Source organism: Crocuta crocuta, unplaced genomic scaffold, assembly GCF_008692635.1.
Source record: "Crocuta crocuta isolate KB4526 unplaced genomic scaffold, BGI_CrCroc_1.0 scaffold273, whole genome shotgun sequence".
Taxonomy (NCBI): Eukaryota; Metazoa; Chordata; class Mammalia; order Carnivora; family Hyaenidae; genus Crocuta; species Crocuta crocuta.
In genome coordinates this window covers 2,646,812-2,667,157 of record NW_027529425.1, presented here as the reverse complement: position 1 = coordinate 2,667,157, position 20,346 = coordinate 2,646,812, and the positions used below count along the sequence as shown (strand labels likewise).

The following is a 20,346-nucleotide window of genomic DNA, read 5'->3' as shown; positions in this document are numbered from 1 at the left end:
GATGTGGCATTGGCTCATTGAATTAGATGAAATTATGTATCTTAGAGGGTTATCATTGTTTTTATGTAAATCATTGTCCCATAGGCCTGGAACTTTAGATTGAATTTAAAGGCACTGATCTTTGGGCATTTGAGAATTCTCCCTGGAGGATTAGTACTGTTTTTCCAGGTAGTGAGTGTGCTGAGCACTAATATAATTGATGACGTTAAATGTATTTAATGCAGACAAAAATCCTCATATGTTATTGGATCCTTAGAGGTGATTGATGTCTGTTTCTATGATTGTATATCTCCAAGGGAACGTAATATGGCCAATTTTTTTCTGCTCTTTAAAAAATCTATGCTTATTCTAATTTTTAATCACAACAGGCTATCAAGAAAATACATTTACTTCTTTGGCATAAGAGTTTTAAGTAGCTTACTTTTGAACAAAAAGTTAAATTGTGGAAAATGTATTTAAAGGAGTATTTGGGAGGGGCACCCCTGGGTGGCTCAGTCGGGTAAGCATCTGGTTTTGGCTCAGGTCGCTATCTCACAGTTCATGAGTTTGAGCCCCGCATCGGGCTCTGGGCTGACAGCTCAGAGCTTGGAGTCTGCTTCGGATTCTGTGTCTCCCTCCCTCTCTGTTCCTCCCCCTCTCACACTCTGTCTGTCTCTCAAAAATAAATAAACATTAAAAAAAATTTAAATATTTTGGGAACAAAAAAGTTAATGTGCAAATCATTTTATTTTTTGAAAAAAGTTTATTTTTTGAAAAAAGAACCAAATGGTTTGTACATTCGGGATGTACAAGCTGAGGGTTTCAGTGTTTTCTGGGCATGTGTCTTAGCCAGAAACTGCATGGTGAGTTACTCAGATTCTGTGGCCCTGCCACCTTGGGGTCCTATTTCAGGAGGTAAGCTAAGTCATGATAGCCATATACAGAATTCCACATCTTTGCGGGGAGAAGTTGCTTCAAGTGCCGTTTGTATTTTTCACCATAAATATTCCTGATGTTCCTTTTACAGATGTCCTCCAGGGATAAGGGTTTTTGAGAGAGCTTTATTAGGTTTTCCCTTAAGAGGTAGAATTCCGGTAGCATGATTCCTGCAGGTAGAATTCCTTGGTTATTGGTCAGCCTCAAGGGATAAGAGCGATCAAGGATCCTGGCCAGAAGGGCCGTGTCCCTTACGTTGGAACTACGCTGAAGGTACATGTAGATGGGAGACTCCCCGTTCCTCGTTAGTAGATTAACATTTGCTTCAGATTCAAGCAAGAGACTGATAATTGCCTCTCTGCCTCCAAAACACGCCTCATGGATAGCTGTCTGACCTTCGTGATCCTGGGCATTTACTTGGGCTCCATGGGTCAGCAGCAAACGGATGCAGTTCACACCCGCGGCCAGCATTCGGCCTGCTTTGCTCGATGCTGTGCACACTGCCAGCTTAAGGGCCGTATTCCCGGTGGAAGAGACGGCACAGTTCACGTTTGCTCCGCAGGCAATCAGAGTTTCCATCATCTCCTTGTTCAGTGTGTCTGCAGCCATGTGAAGGGGTGTCATGCTGGATTCATTAATGGCATTGACGTGGGCACCATTCTGGGCTAAGATGGAGAGCACTGGATAGGTCCCGTAGGTTATGGCCAGGTGCAGGGGGGAGTGTTTGTTGCTGTTGTCTACCCGAGTGTTGACTTGGGCTCCGTGTTCGCACAAAATGCGGAGACACGTTACAGCGTTATTCTGAATGTCTGTCAGGATCTTTTGTATTCTGTTCCCGGGTTTTGTCCACGTGGTGGAAATGATGGGCCAGTGTAGTAGCATCAGGTGAAGTGTGGTAAGGCCTCTTGTGTCCCTAAAATAGTTATTCATCACAGATTACACTGTATCCACGAATATCTACACTGTCTCTACACAAGACATTAGTGCTCAAGAAGGGAGTGTCTATTTGAAGTAATTCCCCTCAACTACTCTGGAGAACTGTTTGGAAATCTGCAAGGCCTTTGAGCTTCTCGGGATATCACAGCATTTTTGGGGGGACAGGGTGGTGTGTGCCACGGCATAGAGGGGCCTGGCTTCCTACAGCAGTTTCAGTTTTGTTACCCCTACTGGGACTGTGGCCTCTTCAAGGCTCCATGTTAGTTAATCCTGTGCCCCAGCACTTCCCACGGTGCTGTGGTTTAGCAGCCACTCGCGAGAGTGCTGTGGGCCTGGGTGTGGCCTGCTCTTACGGCAGAGTCGAGCCAAAACAGGCCAGAAGGCCTGCCGATGTGGTTCTTAGCGGCCCTGCATCTGCTCCCCTGCATCTGCTCCCCACACATGAGTAGGTGGAATGGAAGACAGGGTCGAATCTGGAGACCCACAGTCCCCAGTGAGTGAAGCCAGTTTGTCCTCACTCCCCCACCCCACCTTAGGTGCAGCGAGGGTTTTACAACAGCCCTCATGCACCGCTCTGCTGAAATCTCTCTGGGTTGCCTCCCAACTTGATTTACGTGGCAGAGAAAAGGGAAGGTTTATTACAAACATCCGACTGCTCTGCTGAAATTGGGAAATGATTTTCAGTTCACGCACATCTGTGTAGCGTCAGGCCCAGGTAGGGAGGGATAAGGTAAAACAGCACAGTCCCTGCCCTGGCGGGGCTGACAGTCTAGCATGAAAGACGTTAAACATGTTTAGGTAACCAGACCGGGATTGCACGTGGGCGAAGTTCTAAGGGGTATGAGGGCCCATGGGGCGGCCTGTGGTCAGAAAGGGTACACCCAGGGGCCGCTGTGGAGGAGGGGGCGCATTGGTGGCGTCCAGTCTTGGAAGGAATGCTTGAGGGTCTTCAGTGCTGAGCAGGGGTGTGCAGGGATGAGGGTGGGAGCCAGACAGGTTGGGAGGCTCTACTGGAGAGTGGTGAGGATCGGGGGCTTCGCTTTCCTGTAATATTACGGGGCCAAGAAGTTGTTCCTTCACTAGACAGTATTTATCGGGCGCTTAGTGCCAGGCATTGGGCTACATGGTGAAGACGTATTGGTGAGCGACACACATTTCTCTTTCATGAAGTACACTTTCTAGGGGTGGGAGATGGAAAGACAATCCATTGTCTCTTTCTGTTTACTTATTTTCCACACCTAGCTTAGGGTTTTAAACTCCATGAGGGCTATGACCAGGACTGAATGCCTTTTCCGCGGCATCACTGCTGAGCGCTTCTCAGGATGCTCTCAGCGGGCCGGCTGCTGTGCCTGCCTCTGTTTCTGCCAGGTTTTGAGAGGCTCTCATTTAGTCAGTAAGGAAAATGGTTCATTCGCGACCTAGTATTTGTAGTCCGTAACCCCCCAGGGATGGGTGAGTCTGGACGTGACCGGGCAGGGTACCACCTAACTCAGGCGTATCCTCACGGAGAAATGGTCCCCATTGAGTTACCTTACTTCGGGGTCAGCGCCGTGTTCTAGCAAGCAGAGCAAACTCTGCGCCTTGCGGTACTCGGCAGCCAGGTGAATGGGGATGATGGACTGGGTCTGCTTCGAGGGAGAAACCGAAATACGTTATGAGCAGCCCTGTGCGGGGAGAAGCGGCCCTTGTGTCAGCTTATCAGAGGAAGTGCGTGTATTTAGTATCTCAGCTCGGTATTTTTTCTGATATGTGCATGAAAATTTTCCTTTCCTTTTGACCCTTTGAAATGACCCCAAACCAGTGAGTTTCATATTATAAGACCTGTGTTTTACATAAATGCAAATTACCAAGGCAACAGAAATCACTTACTGAAAGCTTTGGAAAGTGATTCTTGTGGGGAGCTCTGAGGGGAAAGTTAGCGGTAATTGCTACTAAGTCACTTAGTCCTTAAATTTAACCTGCAGGGCGATTGACAAGTAAGGTTTTGTGTTTTGTACGACTTTGCCGAAGTCATAGGCTCAGTAGTAGCACCCGCATTTCCGGGGTCTGAGATGACACAGGTGTGTTCTGTGACTAGCAAAGGTGCTTATGCCAGTTCTTAAAATGCATGTATGTGTAAGTGGCGGCTTTCCAGCGCGACTGCAGGATGAGGGAAGAAGGCGGGGTAGGGGAGGGGTGACTTTTGAAAAAAATAATTAAAATGGTAATAATTCTATAAAAGTTTAGAAAATGGTAAAGCGCATGTAAAAAGGGGGAGAAATAATCCCTTCACACAGCTGTAATCAGCGTATTTGAGAGAATGACGTGAATGTTCTGCCAGCCAGAGCGTTCTAGTCCTTCCGCATGTCCGTGTGTGTGTGGTAACTGGAGGGGGGCTGTGCAGTGCGCTGGGGATGACCCGTGGGCCGTGGGCGTGGTGGGGCCTCGAAGAGCCTACAGGGTGAGGCGGCGGGCCTTCCGAGGAAGCGCGTCTTTTCCCTACGGGTGACTGAGCAGGAAAGGGGGGTACCTGGTTCAGAAGGAGTCGGTAGCTGGTGGAGTTGGCCGGAATGGGAATGGGCTGGTTGACAGGGTGGCTTCTCAGGAGCACCCGGATGGCCGCGCAGTCCTCCCTCATGATGGCCTCGTAGAGCCTGGTTTGCAGGGCCGCAGCCGGGCCTTCCTCCAGGGCTGTGGCCTCGTCGGCCTCCAGCTCCCTGCTGCCTCCCTTGGTTATGTTTCCCATGGGCAAAATTTCAAAGAGTGGGGACTTGCTGGAAATTCAGGGGACACTTGTGACAGAATTGGTCTGTTTCAGTCTCATTATGATCCTTTCGGTTCCGTTCTAGAACTGTTCAAGAACTGTGGAGGCTTGTATCTGTGAACCGGGTTCATTTTTCTATCAGAGCCACCTTTTTATTTTTATTTAATTTTATTTATTTATTTATTTATTTTTTAAGAGCCACCTTTTTAAAGCTCTGTGCTTAGGTCATACAGTGCCATATAGAAACATGGTTTTGGGGACTTCATTCAGTCACAGAAACATTCCCAAATTATCATCTTGTGCATAAGATCATTTCTGTGCTATTCTCCATTCAGCAATAGTTAAAAACAAAACAAAACAAAAACTAACAAAGCTAAAATAGGAATTTACACATGGAAATAAAATTATTACATTTAAAGTAGGAAAAGCCAACTTTAACCTAAATATACTTTCGTTTTGAGTAGAAGGCCTCCTCCCCCCAGTGTGGGCGCAGGTCTCTGCTGGCACAGGACTAGCTCCATTGGGAGCAGCTTTGGGTCTGCACTGGATGCTTGAATAGAGCTGAGTGCACACCTTCACAGCATGACCTTGTCACCTCTAGCCCTGGCTAACATAAAAGAATCATCTGGGAGGTTTAAAAAATATCAAAATTTTCTCATTAGAAAAAGACATCAGAGGCACCTGGGTGGCTCAGTTGGTTAAGCGTCTGACTCCTGGTTTCAGCTCATGTCATAACCTCACAGTTTGTGAGTTTGAGCTCTGCATGGGGCTCAGTGCTGACAGCGCAGAGCATGCTTGGGATTCTCTCTCTCTCTCTCTCTCTCTCTCTCTCTCTCTCTCTCTCTCTCTCCCTCTCCCTCTCCCTCTCTCCCCCTCCCTCCCTCTCACCCTCTCCCTCTCCCTTTCCCTCTCTCCCTCCCCTGCTTGCTCTTTCTCCTTCTCTCTCAAAATAAATAAACTTAACACAAGTCAGTCTTTGACTTTTTAGAGAAGACCGTAGGTTTTAAAAGCTCTCAGGGAATTCTGACATCCAGTCAGGGCTTAGGACCACCTGTGAACAAAGTGTGCTCTGCGTTACTGGTTCTCAAACTTGGAGTAACATGGGGACTTTTATTATCATTTCTTTAAAGTTTATTTGTTTTGAGAGAGCACGTGTGCATGGGGGGGTGTGGGGAGGGGGAGGGGGCAGAGAGCGAGAATCCCAAGCAGACTCTGTGCTGCCAGCCTGGAGCCCAGTGTGGGGCTGAAAATCACAAACCATGAGATCATGACCTGAGCTGAAAGCAAGAGTCAGTCACTTAACCAGGTGAGCCACTGAGGCCCCAACATGGAGACTTTAAAATCATACTGCTGCCTGTGTCCACGCCCAAGAATTCTGATTTTATTGGTCTGTGGAATGGCTTGGACCTTGGGATTTTTTGTTTTTAAACCTCCCCTGGTACTTCTGATGTGCAGCTGAGTTTTAGAACCACTGGTCTAATTTTTCATTTTTCAGGGGCTCCTTGCTCCTGAGTTGAAAGCTCTTAACATCTTTGCATTTTTACCATTTGTTTTAAGAACACCAAGGAGTTGTTCTGTTTGTTTACAGCCCAGAAATATTTTTCTTCATGGCGCTGATCAGCAAGTAAAAATAGGCGACTTTGGTCTGGCCTGCACGAACATCATACAGAAGAACGCAGACTGGATCGATAGAGATGGGAAGAGTAAGTTTATTTTGGTTGTGTTCTTTTTTTTTTTCTTGGCAATAAGGAAAAAAGAGGCATGATGGCACTTGACGATATTTTTAAAAATGGTATAGTTTGAGAGAGGCACAGAGCATGAGCGGGGGAGGGGCAGAGAGGGAGGGAGACAGAGAATCCGCAGCAGGCTCCAGGCTCCCAGCTGTCGGCACAGAGCCTGACAGAGAGCTCGAACTCATGAACCAGGAGATCAGACCTGGGCCAAAGTCGGAGGCTTCCCCCACTGAGCCCCTCAGGCGCCCCTGCGCTTAGGGAGAATCACAAAGACTTACTATAGCAAAAGTAAGCTAAGAATGTAAAGCAAATATCATTCCCTCAGTGCCCTACTCAGAGTCCCTTTCTGTAGTGTAGATAGTGTGAACTCTGCAGTGTTTACTATCTGGCTTTTCCAATTGCAGGAATGCCCATGCACACTTCCAGAGTGGGTACCTGTCTGTACGCTTCCCCTGAGCAGCTGGAAGGATCCGAGTATGATGCCAAGGTAGTATGCGCTGCCTCTCTCCCTTCAGTTGGACGGAGTCTGCAGTCATTAGTGACAGAAGCACATATAAAGGCGGTGGACGCTCTCGCGTCGAGGGGCTTGGGGGGATAATGGAGCAGGGTAGGTTGTCTGTTACATCAAACCCCCGAAACAGGAAGCTTCGCTTTGTAGTGGAGTTTTGACGGCACTGATTTTTAGTCTCCTTTACCGCCGGTAAATCCGTGGGTGTCATAAATTATTTTTGAAAAGAGCTTTCCCTTGAGAACGTCACTGTTTACCTCAGGAAGCTAGAATTCATAGAAGCCTGAGTTAGCCTGCCTTCTGTATTCTCAAAAAAATGCTAAGACCATAAAATATTAAAAAAAAATAAATAAAAAAAAAAAATGCTAAATAACCGCTACAGGGAAGTGTGGCTCTTGATTCCCTTTGAAGTAGAATGAAGATGCTGAGGAGTTTTAATCCATTCTGTTCCTTGAAGGAATGTCAAAGTAAACCAATTTCTCAAAATAACAGCCCAATAAATTTTCTTCCTTTTGATGAATCATTCAGCTTTTTAGTGGCTGTTCCTAAAATCCTCTCTGGTAAAGACCTCCAGAAGAACTGTTAGGCAAAGTAACACACATTTTATGCAGCTTGTTAAACTTCACCTGAATGCTTAAACTATGTGTGGAGGCAGAGGGGGGACACCGGAGCAGGCCGCAGGGACACCGTGACCCCTGTGGCTGGCTCCGGCACGTGCAGCTCACACCTCTCGCTCCAGCCGCACCAGGCCTGGATTTTCAGGGAAGTGGTGGAGTCGCTCGTTCAGTAGTGACTGTGGGCGCTGGGGGTTATCCCTGCCTCTCGCCTAGCCGTCCATCCTTTATGCCCATGGGTGCCCCTTTCTCAGAGATAGGGATTGGGGCCGTGCCGGTCACCTCTCCCTCAGGGCCATGGCTTGTAGGTGGCAGACGCATGCCACTGGGAGGGGTGAGCCCGCCTTCCTCTTGGGATCTATGAACCGTCCTTCTTTACAAAGGATGATGCTGCGCTGAGATGGAACTGATACTCTCCCTTTGAGTTTCACACTAAATCCCCTTCCCTGCTTTCTCCAGTCAGACATGTATAGTTTGGGTGTGGTCCTGCTGGAGCTCTTTCAGCCGTTTGGAACAGAAATGGAGCGAGTGCAAGTTCTCACAGGTTTAAGAACCGGTCAGATACCCGAATCCCTCAGGAAGAGGTGCCCGGTACAAGCCAAGTATATCCAGCACTTAACTAGAATGAACGCATCTCAGAGACCGTCTGCGGTTCAGCTGCTGCAGAGCGAACTTTTCCAAAATTCTGGAAATGTATGTATATATATATATATTTTCATTTCTTTTTTTTTTCCTAAGTAAACTCTACGCCCAACGTGGGACTCCAACTCACAACCCTCAAGATGAAGAGTCATGCGCTCCACCGACTGAGCCCCCCGTCTGGTGCCCCTGTATATATATTTTAATACTGGGGAAAATAGGGGGTTAAATTAGAATTTTCATTGTGAATCTGATTTCATGAAGAACAGTTGAGCTTAGAATAAGGCTTGTGGAGACCAGACATTTCAACTCCTTCCCAGAGTTGCCAGTAACACACTTTCGTAGTCCAGGAAGCGAGGTGACCCCTGCTGACTGTCTCCTGGAGACGCTGTCGTTCCAGCCTGTGCTTTCCGGCCATATCTTGCTAAGTCAGAAGGCTTTCGTTTTCTTCTCCAACTGTGATATACAACCTTTTATATGATTGATTATAACACACCTACTAGTAAAAAGGAGCACGTGGCACAGGGTAAAAGTTGGAATTCTTGGGGGGATGTGGAGGGACGGTGGCAGAGACCGCCTCAGCCCGTCTACGATCCTTCCACATTCAAGTGTGTGAGGCTGGTTGTCAGTCCTGTGATGGCCGCAGGGCAGCGACACCTTACAGAGCCAAGGATGCTCTCTAGTCCGCACCTACTGGAAACATCATTCGTCCGTCATTCACGGATCCTCGGCGTTTTGCTCCTCCAGATGTCCTCAGGCCAGCAGCGCCGGAGGGCTTGTGAGAGTGTGCAGGACCCTGGTGCCACCCCAGACGCACCGAGTTGGAGTCCGCCTTTAACAAGATCCCCCAAGTGATCTGCACACATGGTGCTGGAGCAGGACCGCATTCCCTGCTCCGGTCCTTAAGGTGCGCTCTTAGGCCAGCAGCACGAGATCCTCAGGACTCTGCTACAATTCGCAGGCCCGCTCTGCGGCCCTGCCCTATTCCCAGAGAAGTCTGGGGGGTGAGGGGGCTGCGGTCTGGGCTTAACAAACACCTGAAGCGGCTCTGATGCACGCTAGTCTGGGAACTATTTGTGGTAACTTGTGAGTTGATCTGTTTTCTATTTGAGGCTTACTAACTCTCAGGTAAAACTGAATTTCACTGGCTAGAATAATACACAGGTAGGGTAGTACTTTGCTGAGTCTTTGATATTAGCAGATGTGGTTATGAAATTTATCTTCTCCTATAGAAGGGATTTTCTAACTCCCAGTTAAGTCAGCTATTAGAGTTACTCTCCTCTGTCTCATGGAATTTTTTATAAAACCGCCCACACTCACCTATACAGGTAAAATCTGTATATACAGGCGTCTTTGTGTTGCGTGGTTGTATGGACTGTAAACATGACCTGGCTGAGCTCAGACCATGCAGGTGTTAGTTATCAATGGGAAGTTAACAGTTGTCCTGTGACCTTTAAAAATGTTTCTCAGAGCGGTACCTGGTGGGCTCAGTCTGTTAAGCATCCGACTTTAGTTCAAGTCATGATCTCATGGTAAGTTTGAGTCCCGTGTCGGGCTCTGTGCTGACAGCTCAGAGCATGGAGCCTACTTCAGATTCTGTGTCTCCCTTGCTTTCTGCCCCTCCCCTGCTCATGCTCGGTCTCTCTCTCTCAAATAAGCATTACAAAAATTTCTTTAAATAATAAAATAAAAATGTTTCTCAGAACATTAAAAACTGTCAGTTTCAGATATACATGGAAAAGAACGTTGTAAAACTAGTATTTAGCGCACTGTAATTAAGAATTAAAGCGTTCAAGAGTGGCATGAACAGTGCCTACCTTCATCTTGTCGTAGAACTTAGGATATGGAATGAGCATTTTTTTCTATACCTTGGTGAACTGTATACTCCTTTTTTTAACTGTTTATTTTTGAGAGACAGCACACACACATGAATGGAGCCCGAGGGGCAGAGGGAAATGGGGACAGTGTTTCTGAAGTGGGCTCTGTGCTGACAGCAGAGAGCCCGATACAGGGCTTGAACTCATGAACCGTGAGATCAGACCCAAGCCGAAGTCGGATGCTTAACTCACTGAGCCACCAAAGTGCCCCTCCTTTCTGAGTTTCGATCGGCTTCCAATATTCTATCCTTTGCACTTTCGATGTTGTGAAAGGGTATCTCCCAAGGGTTCTTTCCACCTGAATTGTGCCAGTGTTACTTTCTCTGGGACACCTTTGTCCTTTTCCTTACTTATGTTAAGTCCTCTTTGCTGGGCCCTGTGGCTGTGCACCCTATCTGTCTGGTGGCGGCAGGAGCAGCAGCCCCGTGGTCAGCTGTTTATTCTCGGACATCATTTAGGTGCAGTTTGGTTTCCCCTCTAGCATCATGGCTTCTCATTAGCTTGCAGCACTTCTGCCCTGGTTGGCCAGTTCCCTATTTCATTCATTCAATTTAATTTTTTAGAGATTTTAATTTTTTTTTATTAATGTTTATCTATGTTAGAGAGAGGCAGAGTGCAAGTGGGGGAGGGGCAGAGAGGGAGACACAGAATCTGAAGCAGGCTCCAGGACAGCAGAGCCTGATACGGGGCTTAAACCCACAAACTGTGTGAGATCATGACCCGAGTCGAAGTTGGATGCTTAACTGACTGAGCCACCAAGTGACCCCAGTTATTTATTTTTAAAAACTGTCTCATGGGTTGATAGCTACACACGTTGCCAGTGCTGATGCAGTGGCCAACCACTGACAGCCTATCAGAGGGATGCTTGACCCCTGGTCGTGTATCATGGACCGAGGTGCTGCCATTTGCACTTATGGGACAATGGGCACCTGCCCCTCAAACACGTAGCTGGGTGACTGGCACTGCTTCCCTAGCCGCGGTAACCGGAATTCAGGCACACCGGAACCATGCAGAGGGAGGAATGCCTGCATGTTTAAAATGGAGGAGCCATTTTAATGGAGCTTAAAATTTTTTCCTTACAGGTTAACCTCACTCTACAGATGAAAATAGTAGAGCAAGAAAAAGAAATTGAAGAACTAAAGAAGCAGCTGAGTCTCCTTTCTCAGGACAAAGGGGCTAAGGATGAAGTGAAGGATGGGAGTGTGCCCCATCCTTAATTAGGCTCTGTAAATGTGAACTTGGACTTCTAATTCTTTAGCTTGTCAACTGGAATGTAAATTTTCAGGCTTTATTCGTGTATGGATGGTGTCTATGTATTTAGTGAACCTGTACAAGACTTTAATTAAAGTTGTAAAAGTTCCCCCAGACTGCTTTCCCTTAAGGCATTCTTCCGTGAACCAGCATTTGAACCAAAGCCTGCTCTAAGCTAAACCTATTTTCTTTCCCTTCTCCTGTCCTGAGTTCCTAATTTTTAAAATCATTGTCTCTCCAGTCTCTGAAAGTAGATTTGGACCCCATGCTCATTTCTCTGCCCTTGAGCTCTGCCTGTTGACCACTAAGCTCTCCTCTAGAACATTCTGCACAGATCTAAGTATGTGCCTACCCCATCACTGCCCAAGCTCAGGCCTACACACTCTCAGGACTGTTCCGGTTGTGACTGCTGCCCATCTTCCTCATTGCTGCCAGTGAATTACCAGGAAGACGTCTGAGCAGTTCACTCCCTGGCTCAGAGGCTCCTGCTGGCTCTCTGCTGCCTCTAAGGTACAACTTCAGCCTCTTAGCAGCACAGTGTGCAGCATCCAGCCTTTCTGTTCTCTTCACCTTCAGCTGGGCATTGTTCCAAAGTCACGCCCTTTCTGAGCTTTGTGCCTCTTGCCTCCGAATGATCTGACGCTAGCTCTGGGATGTATGTTCCTGTTTTCTTCCCCACACTGTCCCCACGGGGCTCTCTGTCACTCAAAACCTGGCTCCCCACCAACGCACATTCCTCAAAGGCAGCCCTGTGATTAGTTCATCGCTGCATCTCAAGTGTGCGCCATGTAGCTGGAGGCCGTGCTGGCATATTACACACTGTTGCCCAATTTTAAATAAAACGAAACCCACAAGTTATACGATGCCTTTATTGATTCTAGACAGCTGGCCTAAGTAGACTTTGATCTTAGCCCAAGTCCTTCACCCCCACAGGCCTGAAGCAGTACCACTCATGAAGTTATTAGCCTTTTACAGTCACTGAAATTCACTGAAGGAGCCGGAGCGCAGTGTTGAAAGGGGCCAGGTTTTCACACGCCCTCATCCACTTCTGCACGTTGGCTGGCACCATCCCGCCGCAGCCTCCCGTCTGCTGGAGCACGGACCACAGCACGACATCTGCCACAGTGAGTTCGTTCCCGACCAGCCAGGGGCTCTTCCCAAGAGCAGAGTTCATGGAACGGAACACAGCGGCTTTTTCTTTACTGCTTCCCTCTTTTAGCTGAAAAATCGCTATATCTACCCAGCTATCTATGAGGGTTAAATTCACAGCATTCTGCTTCTGGCCAAACAGAGAGAACAAAAACCGGGCAATGTTCCCTTCTCCTTCGATGGGACACATTGTTTGGACGCTGAACTTCATCTGAGTCTTCGGCACTGAAAGGAGAAAAGAACAGCATGTAATGGTGATGAGAGGAGCTTCCGGAAGGAAGTGCCGGAATGACGGGGAAGGGGATTCACCAGTCGTGACCTGGTGGTGAGGGAGGTGGGTTTCAAGATCACGTTTTTAGCCTGTCTCCAAAAGGTGCGTTACTCAAGAGAGTTTAAGCGAGATGGGCAAAGAACGTAAACACTCTGTCAAAGGAGTCAGCATTTCTGGTATTTGATGAGGATGGTTTTCAAGCTAGAAGGGACCTCAGACCAATCTACTCCAACCCCTGTGCCTAAGAATCGGCAGGCTGCGGACCGGTCCCAGGAGTCCCAGGGCTCTTTCCGGGTTGCTGAGGCAGCGAGGGTGCTCCTGGATGAACAGCATTCCCTCCCCCACCACGTAAACGCAACCAGGAGAGGCACACATCAGAGGGATGCTGAAGAAAGGACAACCTGTTGCCCTTTTCAGGCCATTTGAAAAGAGAACATCGATGTCCCTGTAATACGTTTCTCTCCTGCTCCAGCTGGTCAGTCCCCCAAATGGCTCTGTCAGAGACGCTGACCTCCTAGAGGAAGGCGGGCATCTTTGCATTAGGTTCATCTGTGCTCCTTTTCTACAACTACCTGACACGCTTCCTAGACTTAGAATTTGACCTGACAGCAAGTAGCTAGAGAACGTCATGGTCCTGGCCCTTTATGAAAGGCAAGGTGCACGGCTCTTTCCAGAGCGTGAGAGCCCAGCCCAGGGCCCTCTGCTTACCATTCTTCCAAATTAGAGTAAAACCCAGCTGATACTCGTGACGGGGCTGTTTCTTGGTCTGGTCGCCAAAGCACCTGAGGAGATTTTCTGGCACGCTCTTAACCGCAGAGTGCGTGTGAACGGTGGAAAGGACCCTGTAGTGGTCACACAGCAGCCTGTGCAGCACGAGCAGGGAGAGGGGAGGGGAGGCAGGGTTTGCGTTGATCACGATGTCTTTCAGCGCCCCATAATCCTGCGGGGGAAACCCAAACACGGCAACATTAACAGCAGCTTGAGTGTATGCGATTGTACCAGGTGCTGGTCTTAGGGCCTCACCAGGGTTCCTGAACTGAATCCTGACTCCCACCTCACAGGGAAGGAAGCTAGTCCCGGGAGGTAGATGAGCTGCCCAGGCCCACAGCGTGGTAAGAAAGGGGGCAGGGATGGGAACCGATTCTAGCCCCTTAACCTCCGCCCTGCTGGTCCCCGACAAAGGTTTAACCTCACTGTGAAATTAGTAAACGACACATTAACAATGACATCACTAACACTATTGCATTTGGTGGGATTGAGTCCCACATCAGTGCAGAGCCTGCTTGGGATTCCCCCTCTCTGCCTATCCTGCTCGTGCGTGCGCTCTTTCAAAATAAATATACATTGGGGCGCCTGGGTGGCTTAGTCGGTTAAGCGTCCGACTTCAGCTCAGGTCATGATCTTGCGGTTCGTGGGTTCGAGCCCCGCATCGGGCTCTGTGCTGACTGCCAGCTCAGAGCCTGGAGCCTGTTTCAGAGTCTGTGACTCCCTCTCTCTCTGACCCTCCCCTGCTCACGCTGTCTTTCTCTCTCCTAGAAATAAATAAAACATTTAAAAATATATATGTATACATTTAAAAAAAAAAAGACACTACTGTTTGTTCCTAAGTTATTAAACACACACACACACACGCAACTACTCCATGTTACCAAATCTTTTCAACACCAGACCATCTGACAGGATAGTTTCTACATCAATTTGTATGTGGGTTACGTGTCAATAGCAAGTCCCCTAAAAAAAAGGGACCCTGGCTCCAAATGTTACTGGTGATGGCAAGTGGGCAGTCTAAAACACTAGGTATTAACGGGAGTGCTAAAATGTCCTGCCCTTTTAGATGCAAACTTTATACGGTCACTTTATTTTTATTTTTGAGAGAGAGAGAGAATGGGCACATGTACTCAGGAGGGGCAGAGACAGGGAGAAGAAATCCCAAGCAGCCCCACACCTAGTGCCTTGGAGACTGAAACGGAGCTCGATCTCATGATTGTGAGTTCATGACCTGAGCCAAAATCAAGTTAGAAGCTTAACCAACTGAGCCACCCAGGCGCCCCTCCCTCCTTTTTTTTTTTATTTTAGAGACAGTGGGTGCAAGCGGGAGAGGGGCATAGGGACAGAGATAATCTTAAGCAGGCTCCACACTCAGCCCAAAGCACACAGAGCCCAAAGCAGGGCCTGAACCCACGAACCCATGACCTGAGCCAAACTCAAAAGTTGCACTGTCAACCCAGTGAGCCACCTAGGTGCCCCACGTTATAATGAATGAACTCTCATAATACTCTGGAGGCCAGTTCCTTGGTTTTCTGTACACAGCCTGTCACAGTCTGCCTAAGAGTCCTGCCACTCCTGACTAAAGCCTGTCACATCAACCTGTGATGAACAGGTGGCAACTGTCTGAACAGAGCAGCACTAGATGCTCTGCCTTGTCAGGTAGCAGCATCCATATTAAGCACCGCATGCCCTGGGAAGCCTTCCTAGCACCCTGGCACGGCTGGGTGTGATCACCCACTCATCAATCAGACTGGCTCCCTGCGGGCCTGGCTGGGTCTCTGGGTCCTTGGTGCAGGCAGGCACAGCGGATGAGGAGAGAACCTGAGTGCAGAGGCTCCAAGGTCACTGGGGACATGCCGCACCCCCGCCTCCCCCTGTTTGGGCTTCCCCAGTAGCTCCACTTCTACCACCGATTCCAGAGGACGGGATTAGCAGAGTTTCTTGGGACAAACCCTTTGGACCCTCAATAAATACCACTTTGAAATGAGACCTTTCTCTGCGTATCGAACTGTCACCTGAACTAGCTAAAGCCTGCAGACTGATCACTAAAGGTGGTGGATGCAACTTCATTCTCAGATGGCAAACTGAATGTCGCAAAAGACGCTTGACATGTGAGGCTGTGCCTGGGCAACCGACGCTCTGAAGTTTGGGCTGCTGTCATGGTCAGGACGAATTTGCTGAACCTAAGAAATGCTGAGCTGACCTAAGGTCTGTTTCTCCAGGCTCGGAGGCTGTGGAATGACAGCCACCTCTGGCCTGCGTCACACGTTGCCTGGAGTGGCGGGAGCTGTGACTGGACTCCTTTCCTTGCCTAAGGATGGTCCCAGCTCTTCTCCCTTTGCTCTGGCTTTGCTCACAGCTCATGAATCTTGTTTTGTGCACAGGCACAATCGTTTAGGGGAGGAAACAAAGAACATGGTCTTTGTACCCAACTCTGAGAACTAGAAAACCAACACTTGAATCAAAGCACAATTTTCCGGCACTCAGGGCAGCTAAGTGCACGGATGTAAAGAACTTCTTTAGCTCTGCAGGTGAACTTACCTTTCCAAGCACCGAGTTTAAGTCCAACGCGCTGGTCGAGAAAGCGGGTTCATCCGCTTGGATTATGTTGGTTACATCCACGTCTGCATCTGGTGTCTGAATCATCTTCGAGAGGCCATCGACTGCAGCTTTCAACTCATACAGACGTTTTAAAATATCATCTTGGCGGGACTCGAGGGCTCGAAGAGATGGGTCGGACTCTTCCTAAACCAACCAACATCAACACGTTCATTGCCTCTAACGGGACAGCAGCGTTTGCATTTGATCTTTTGTCTTCTGCTGAGTAACCTGAATTCATCACCCCCACCCCAAAAAGACATCAAAATGAAGAAGCAGAACCATCTCGTTTTCCCCACAGTCCAATAGGTCCTACAAGTCGATCCACAAATGATTTAAAACAAATATGGAATGTGACTGAAAGCCATTCTGAAATCATAGGACTCCTACTTCAGGTAACTGAAGAACAGAGGAGGATGAATGAACATAAATCTTGCTCTTTATTCTTAGTAGCAGAGAAGTTCAAAATACTTTGCTTAAACAAAAACAAAACGGCAGGGGGGGGTGCAATGAGAATGTAACTTAGAAATTTCTACAAATAGGAGGGAAAATGGAGCAGAAACAGGCTGAACACAAAGTGTCATTTGGCTTGGAAAGGTATGTTCGTGGATTCAGATGATCAATTCCCCACATCACTCTCAAGGCAGTACTGGCACTCTCTCAGAATCATCCAGAGCGTTTTCCCGCTCTGGGAAACATGCTTCACTCACTGAATTGCCGCATTTTTCTTGCCTGGTATAGTCATTGCGACACAGTGAGTAACCAGTAACATCTACTGAGGAATAAATCTCACACCTCTACAGGCTTACTTTAAGCACTAACAAGGGCGCCTGGGTGGCTCAGTCAGTTAAGCATCCGACTTTGGCTCAGGTCATGAACTCATGGTTTGTGGGTTTGAGGCCGGCATCAGGCTCTGTGCTGATGGCTCTGAGCCTGGAGCCTGCTTCATATTCTGTGTCTCCCCCTTTCTCTGCTCCTCACCTGCTCATGCTCTGTGTCTCCATCTCTCGATAATAAAGAAACGTTAAAAAAAAAAAAAAGCACTAACAATCCTCTCAATAAAGTCATATAGTACAACCTATTTCTACACTCATTAGCTCTCATAATGGATAACCCATTTTGAGCCGAGAGAGGAGTATATTAAGCAAGAAGAAAATGCTTGTAACTAGGCAGAATAGTCAATATGGCAGTGACCTTGACTTGACTGTAAATGTGCACTCACAAGGGCTGTATTTGTGAGCTGGTAAGCCTGATGTTCTAAGGAACTTTTCTTCCTCACACACACACTTATAAATAACACTGCCCTCTCACAGATCCAGTTCATCTACAAGTGCTGTCCGTTTTCTGGAATCCACTGGCTTCTAAGCTTGCCTCAGCTGTCACTGCCCAAGTTCAAGACATTACTTTTTGCTTGGCCTGCTTCCACTGGTCACCTTGTGGCCACTATGGTCACCTTTCCAATCCATCCCTAAGATGGCAGCCAGAGAGATTAAAACAAATGTTGATCCCGTCACCCCACCTCAATATTAACCTCTTAGGCTCTTTGCCTAAAAAGCAAAGCCCTTAAGATATAGCTTGTTAGGGGCAACTTGGTGGCTCAGTCAGTTACGCATCTGACTCAGGCTCAGAATGTGATGTCACAGTTCAGGAGTTCGAGCCCTGCTCCAGCCTTGCTGCTGTCAGCACGGAGCCTGCTTCGGAACCTCTGTCCACTGCCCCCCCCCCCAAAATTAAACATTAAAACAAACAAACAAAAAGAAATAGCTTGTATGACTTGTCCTCTGGCTACTTCCTCTCACATATCACTTTCCCTGGCGCTGCACTTTACCTATCCTGCCCTCCGGGTCCCTAAAACACACCATATCCCCACCTGCCACTGGACTTTTATTTATTCTGTTCACTCTATCTGCGACACTCCTCCCTCTTCTCCTAGAGCTGAATCTGCACTTTCTCACCTCCCCTAGCCTGCCACTCTGGTTTAGGATCAAACAGCAAAGTAACGTAAGATTAACTGACTTTTGCGGGTGGAGAAAAAAAAGACTTCAGTGTGCCAATTAAGTAATTAGGTGCTGACTGGAAAGAAGTCTGAATGCAAGATGTGTGATAGGCACAGAAACTACTGTGTAACGTCCTTATGTTCTTCAACGACAGTCCTCGAGTACTCTTGCAGTTTCTTTTAACCAGCCTTATTTGTGCACTGTGTGTGCACAATCTTGCTCATTTCTACAAGTGGCAGTAGGGTGTCCCTGACCAGCCAGGGCACAGAAGCACCTACTGGGTTCGTCATGCCAGTCAACACACTGAAGTCTGCACGCGTACCACGGCCGGTGACCGGGCGCCCCACTCAGCTTGATCTCAGCCATCCTGGGGTGAGGAATGAGGAAGTGCTCACGATCTGCCTTTACCTGTACTGTTTGCTGGTCTGTTGGCTTGTTTTCCTGCTCAGATTAGCCTGTGACTTGGCACGTTGTGTTTATCCATTTCATTCTACATGTTATTTTAGAAGCAGTTTATTCTTTGTGTTGCTCGCGTTTACCTTGGACATGCTTGATTTCGAATTCTGTCTACACTGCTGTGGTGTGCTAAAGAAGTGGACTGGCTGGCTTCTAACTCAGAGGTTAACAGGTAAAAGTCTGAGGCACACCAAATAAATAAATAAATAAATAATAAAAATGACTTGGTCTCAAATGAGACAGTAACACTCCCAACTCTGGGTCTGGGCTTTGTTTTCCATTCCCTCCGACTATCCAGTGTGCAGCAGGGGGCAATGGGTCACGGTGCTATTTCTGTCCTAGCTCCCTAGTGGGACAACAGCTGTGTCGCCCTTTTCCAGCTAACCCAACCACCTGCCTTCCAATCTAGGCAGAGGCTATTAAAACACAGTGAAGGCTAACACTCCCTGGGAGAACGGACTACAAAAGTTACTTGTTCACTCATCTTCAGTCAGAATGGACCGCAAGTTCCTCCTGTTGGAAACCTAAGAAGTGTATTATTGGCAGGCCATAAAAGACAAACCCCCTCCCCCCCCCAAAAAAAACCCCGAAAGGCTTGTGCAGACGCTTTGCAAGAGACCCAGAACGGCCAGCCCACAGGAAATGGCGCTCCACTGATCTAGAAATCTGGAAAACCCGAACTAAAAGGCCACCAGGCTCCCACGGTCCACCCTCCAGCTCTGGGGAGGGTGCCGGCGCCAGGAGCTCCGTGCGCACGGCCAGGGCGCACACGCCGCTTAGGGAGGTGGCGCACCTGGGGCAGGTGCAGGCGGCCCAGCCCCCCAGTGCGTGCGTGCGTGCACACTCCAGGCCGGGTGGGCACCACTGCAGACCCCGCTGCCCGCGATCCCGGGAGCCAGGCCTACAGGAGGCGGCGCGATAGCGACGCAGCGGCTCGGGGGGGACTCGGACGTTGGGCGTACTGACCGCGGAAGTCGGGCTCTTGGGGTGTTGACAACGTCTGTCAACCTGGGAGGCGGGGACACTGGGGTTCGCCTTAGGAGTCCCCAAAATTAACATTTTCGTGCTCCTCATTTTTCTGAGGACAAAATTTGGTAACAAAAAAACCTCAAGCAGCCATAAGCGGGGGAAAAAAAATGAATGCAAGAGAATTTTTAAGACAAAAGCGGCTACGGAGAACTGGCGGGAGCGTGAAGCCGGGCCTCCACCGTGGCCCACTGCGGCTTGTCCGAGCCAAACCGGATCTCAGGGCTGGAGCGGGAGGAGACCCCGGCCCTCAGACCCTCACCACCCCTTGACCCAGACAACGGCGCCTGCGCACTAGGTGGAAGACGCGCGAATATAACTTCGCGCTTGCGCACTGCAAAGAGATGGAAATTGTACGCACTGGGCGGGTGGGGGCGGGGCAGAGCAGGGACTCGCACTCCTACCTGCACGTGGCCTGAGTCCCGCGCGGGGCTGCCGGTCCTGCCGTGCACGTTGGGGAGCCGGTACATGCAGGTGGGAAGCTCTACGCGGAGAGATCCGCTGCCCTCGTGATAGGGCTTTACCTGGTACATCGGCATCGTGGGAGCCAAAGGACAGAGGTGGCAGGTGAGGGACACGAACGCTCAGAAACCTTCCGAGACGACGACGCACTTCGGCCACCTCCTTTCTGATCCGGCAGCCGACTTCCAGGAAAGCGTAGTCCGTAAGGTCTAATTGGGCCGTGCCCTCTTACGTCACGGTCTCGACATTTTTCACAACCAGTCAGCAAGAAGGAGGTGTGGGAAACGTCCTCCGCTCCCATCCGGAAGGGGTGGGGCATAGTGTCGGAAATGGCCAATGGGCAGCTGGGGGCGGAGCCTCCGTGAGAGCGGCGGCGGCTGCGGCGGCGGGGGCTGTCTGGAGT

General features: G+C 48.9%; 3 protein-coding genes across 7 annotated transcripts in view; 1 reads left to right on the top strand and 2 right to left on the bottom strand.

The window, feature by feature from the left end:
- The window catches only part of EIF2AK1 (eukaryotic translation initiation factor 2 alpha kinase 1), a 31,911-nt gene extending 20,579 nt beyond the window's left edge, over positions 1-11,332 (top strand). For all 4 annotated transcript variants that reach the window (XM_077758722.1, XM_077758721.1, XM_077758724.1 and 1 more), the window contains 4 exons: positions 6,183-6,297; positions 6,732-6,814; positions 7,909-8,142; positions 11,048-11,332. In XM_077758722.1, coding sequence (XP_077614848.1) covers positions 6,183-6,297; positions 6,732-6,814; positions 7,909-8,142; positions 11,048-11,182 — 567 coding nt within the window. In that variant the 3' untranslated portion in view covers positions 11,183-11,332. The remainder of the gene's footprint in view (positions 1-6,182; positions 6,298-6,731; positions 6,815-7,908; positions 8,143-11,047) is intronic.
- ANKRD61 (ankyrin repeat domain 61) lies at positions 723-4,638 on the bottom strand. 2 transcript variants are annotated; one of them, XM_077758719.1, is made up of 3 exons: positions 4,361-4,638; positions 3,382-3,479; positions 723-1,828 (listed from the first exon to the last, which is right to left on the bottom strand). In XM_077758719.1, the coding sequence occupies exons 1-3, from the start codon at positions 4,574-4,576 to the stop codon at positions 883-885; spliced, it is 1,260 nt and encodes a 419-aa protein (XP_077614845.1). In that variant the 5' UTR covers positions 4,577-4,638; the 3' UTR covers positions 723-882. The 2 variants fall into 2 exon arrangements, with proteins under 2 accessions (XP_077614845.1, XP_077614846.1); XM_077758720.1 differs by having other exon boundaries at positions 3,382-3,476.
- A 735-nt stretch (positions 11,333-12,067) lies between the features above and the next one.
- Positions 12,068-20,143, bottom strand: AIMP2 (aminoacyl tRNA synthetase complex interacting multifunctional protein 2). Its single transcript, XM_077758726.1, has 4 exons — positions 19,886-20,143; positions 15,946-16,149; positions 13,345-13,576; positions 12,068-12,590 (listed from the first exon to the last, which is right to left on the bottom strand). The coding sequence occupies exons 1-4, from the start codon at positions 20,018-20,020 to the stop codon at positions 12,202-12,204; spliced, it is 960 nt and encodes a 319-aa protein (XP_077614852.1). The 5' UTR covers positions 20,021-20,143; the 3' UTR covers positions 12,068-12,201.
- Between the last annotated feature and the right edge of the window lie 203 nt (positions 20,144-20,346).

Bases quoted from the DNA above. Each gene is read 5' to 3' on its own strand.
- ANKRD61 (XM_077758719.1), bottom strand. From the start codon at position 4,576: ATGGGAAACATAACCAAGGGAGGCAGCAGGGAGCTGGAGGCCGACGAG. The intron at 3,480-4,360 runs GTACCCCCCTTT...TCTCCCTCGAAG, and splicing joins ACCGACTCCTTCTGAACCAG to CAGACCCAGTCCATCATCCC. The intron at 1,829-3,381 runs GTAACTCAATGG...TAACTATTTTAG, and splicing joins GGCGCTGACCCCGAAGTAAG to GGACACAAGAGGCCTTACCA.
- AIMP2 (XM_077758726.1), bottom strand. From the start codon at position 20,020: ATGCCGATGTACCAGGTAAAGCCCTATCACGAGGGCAGCGGATCTCTC. The intron at 16,150-19,885 runs GTAGGAGTGCGA...TGGTTGGTTTAG, and splicing joins GGGACTCAGGCCACGTGCAG to GAAGAGTCCGACCCATCTCT. The intron at 13,577-15,945 runs GTAAGTTCACCT...TTTCCCCCGCAG, and splicing joins TAAACTCGGTGCTTGGAAAG to GATTATGGGGCGCTGAAAGA.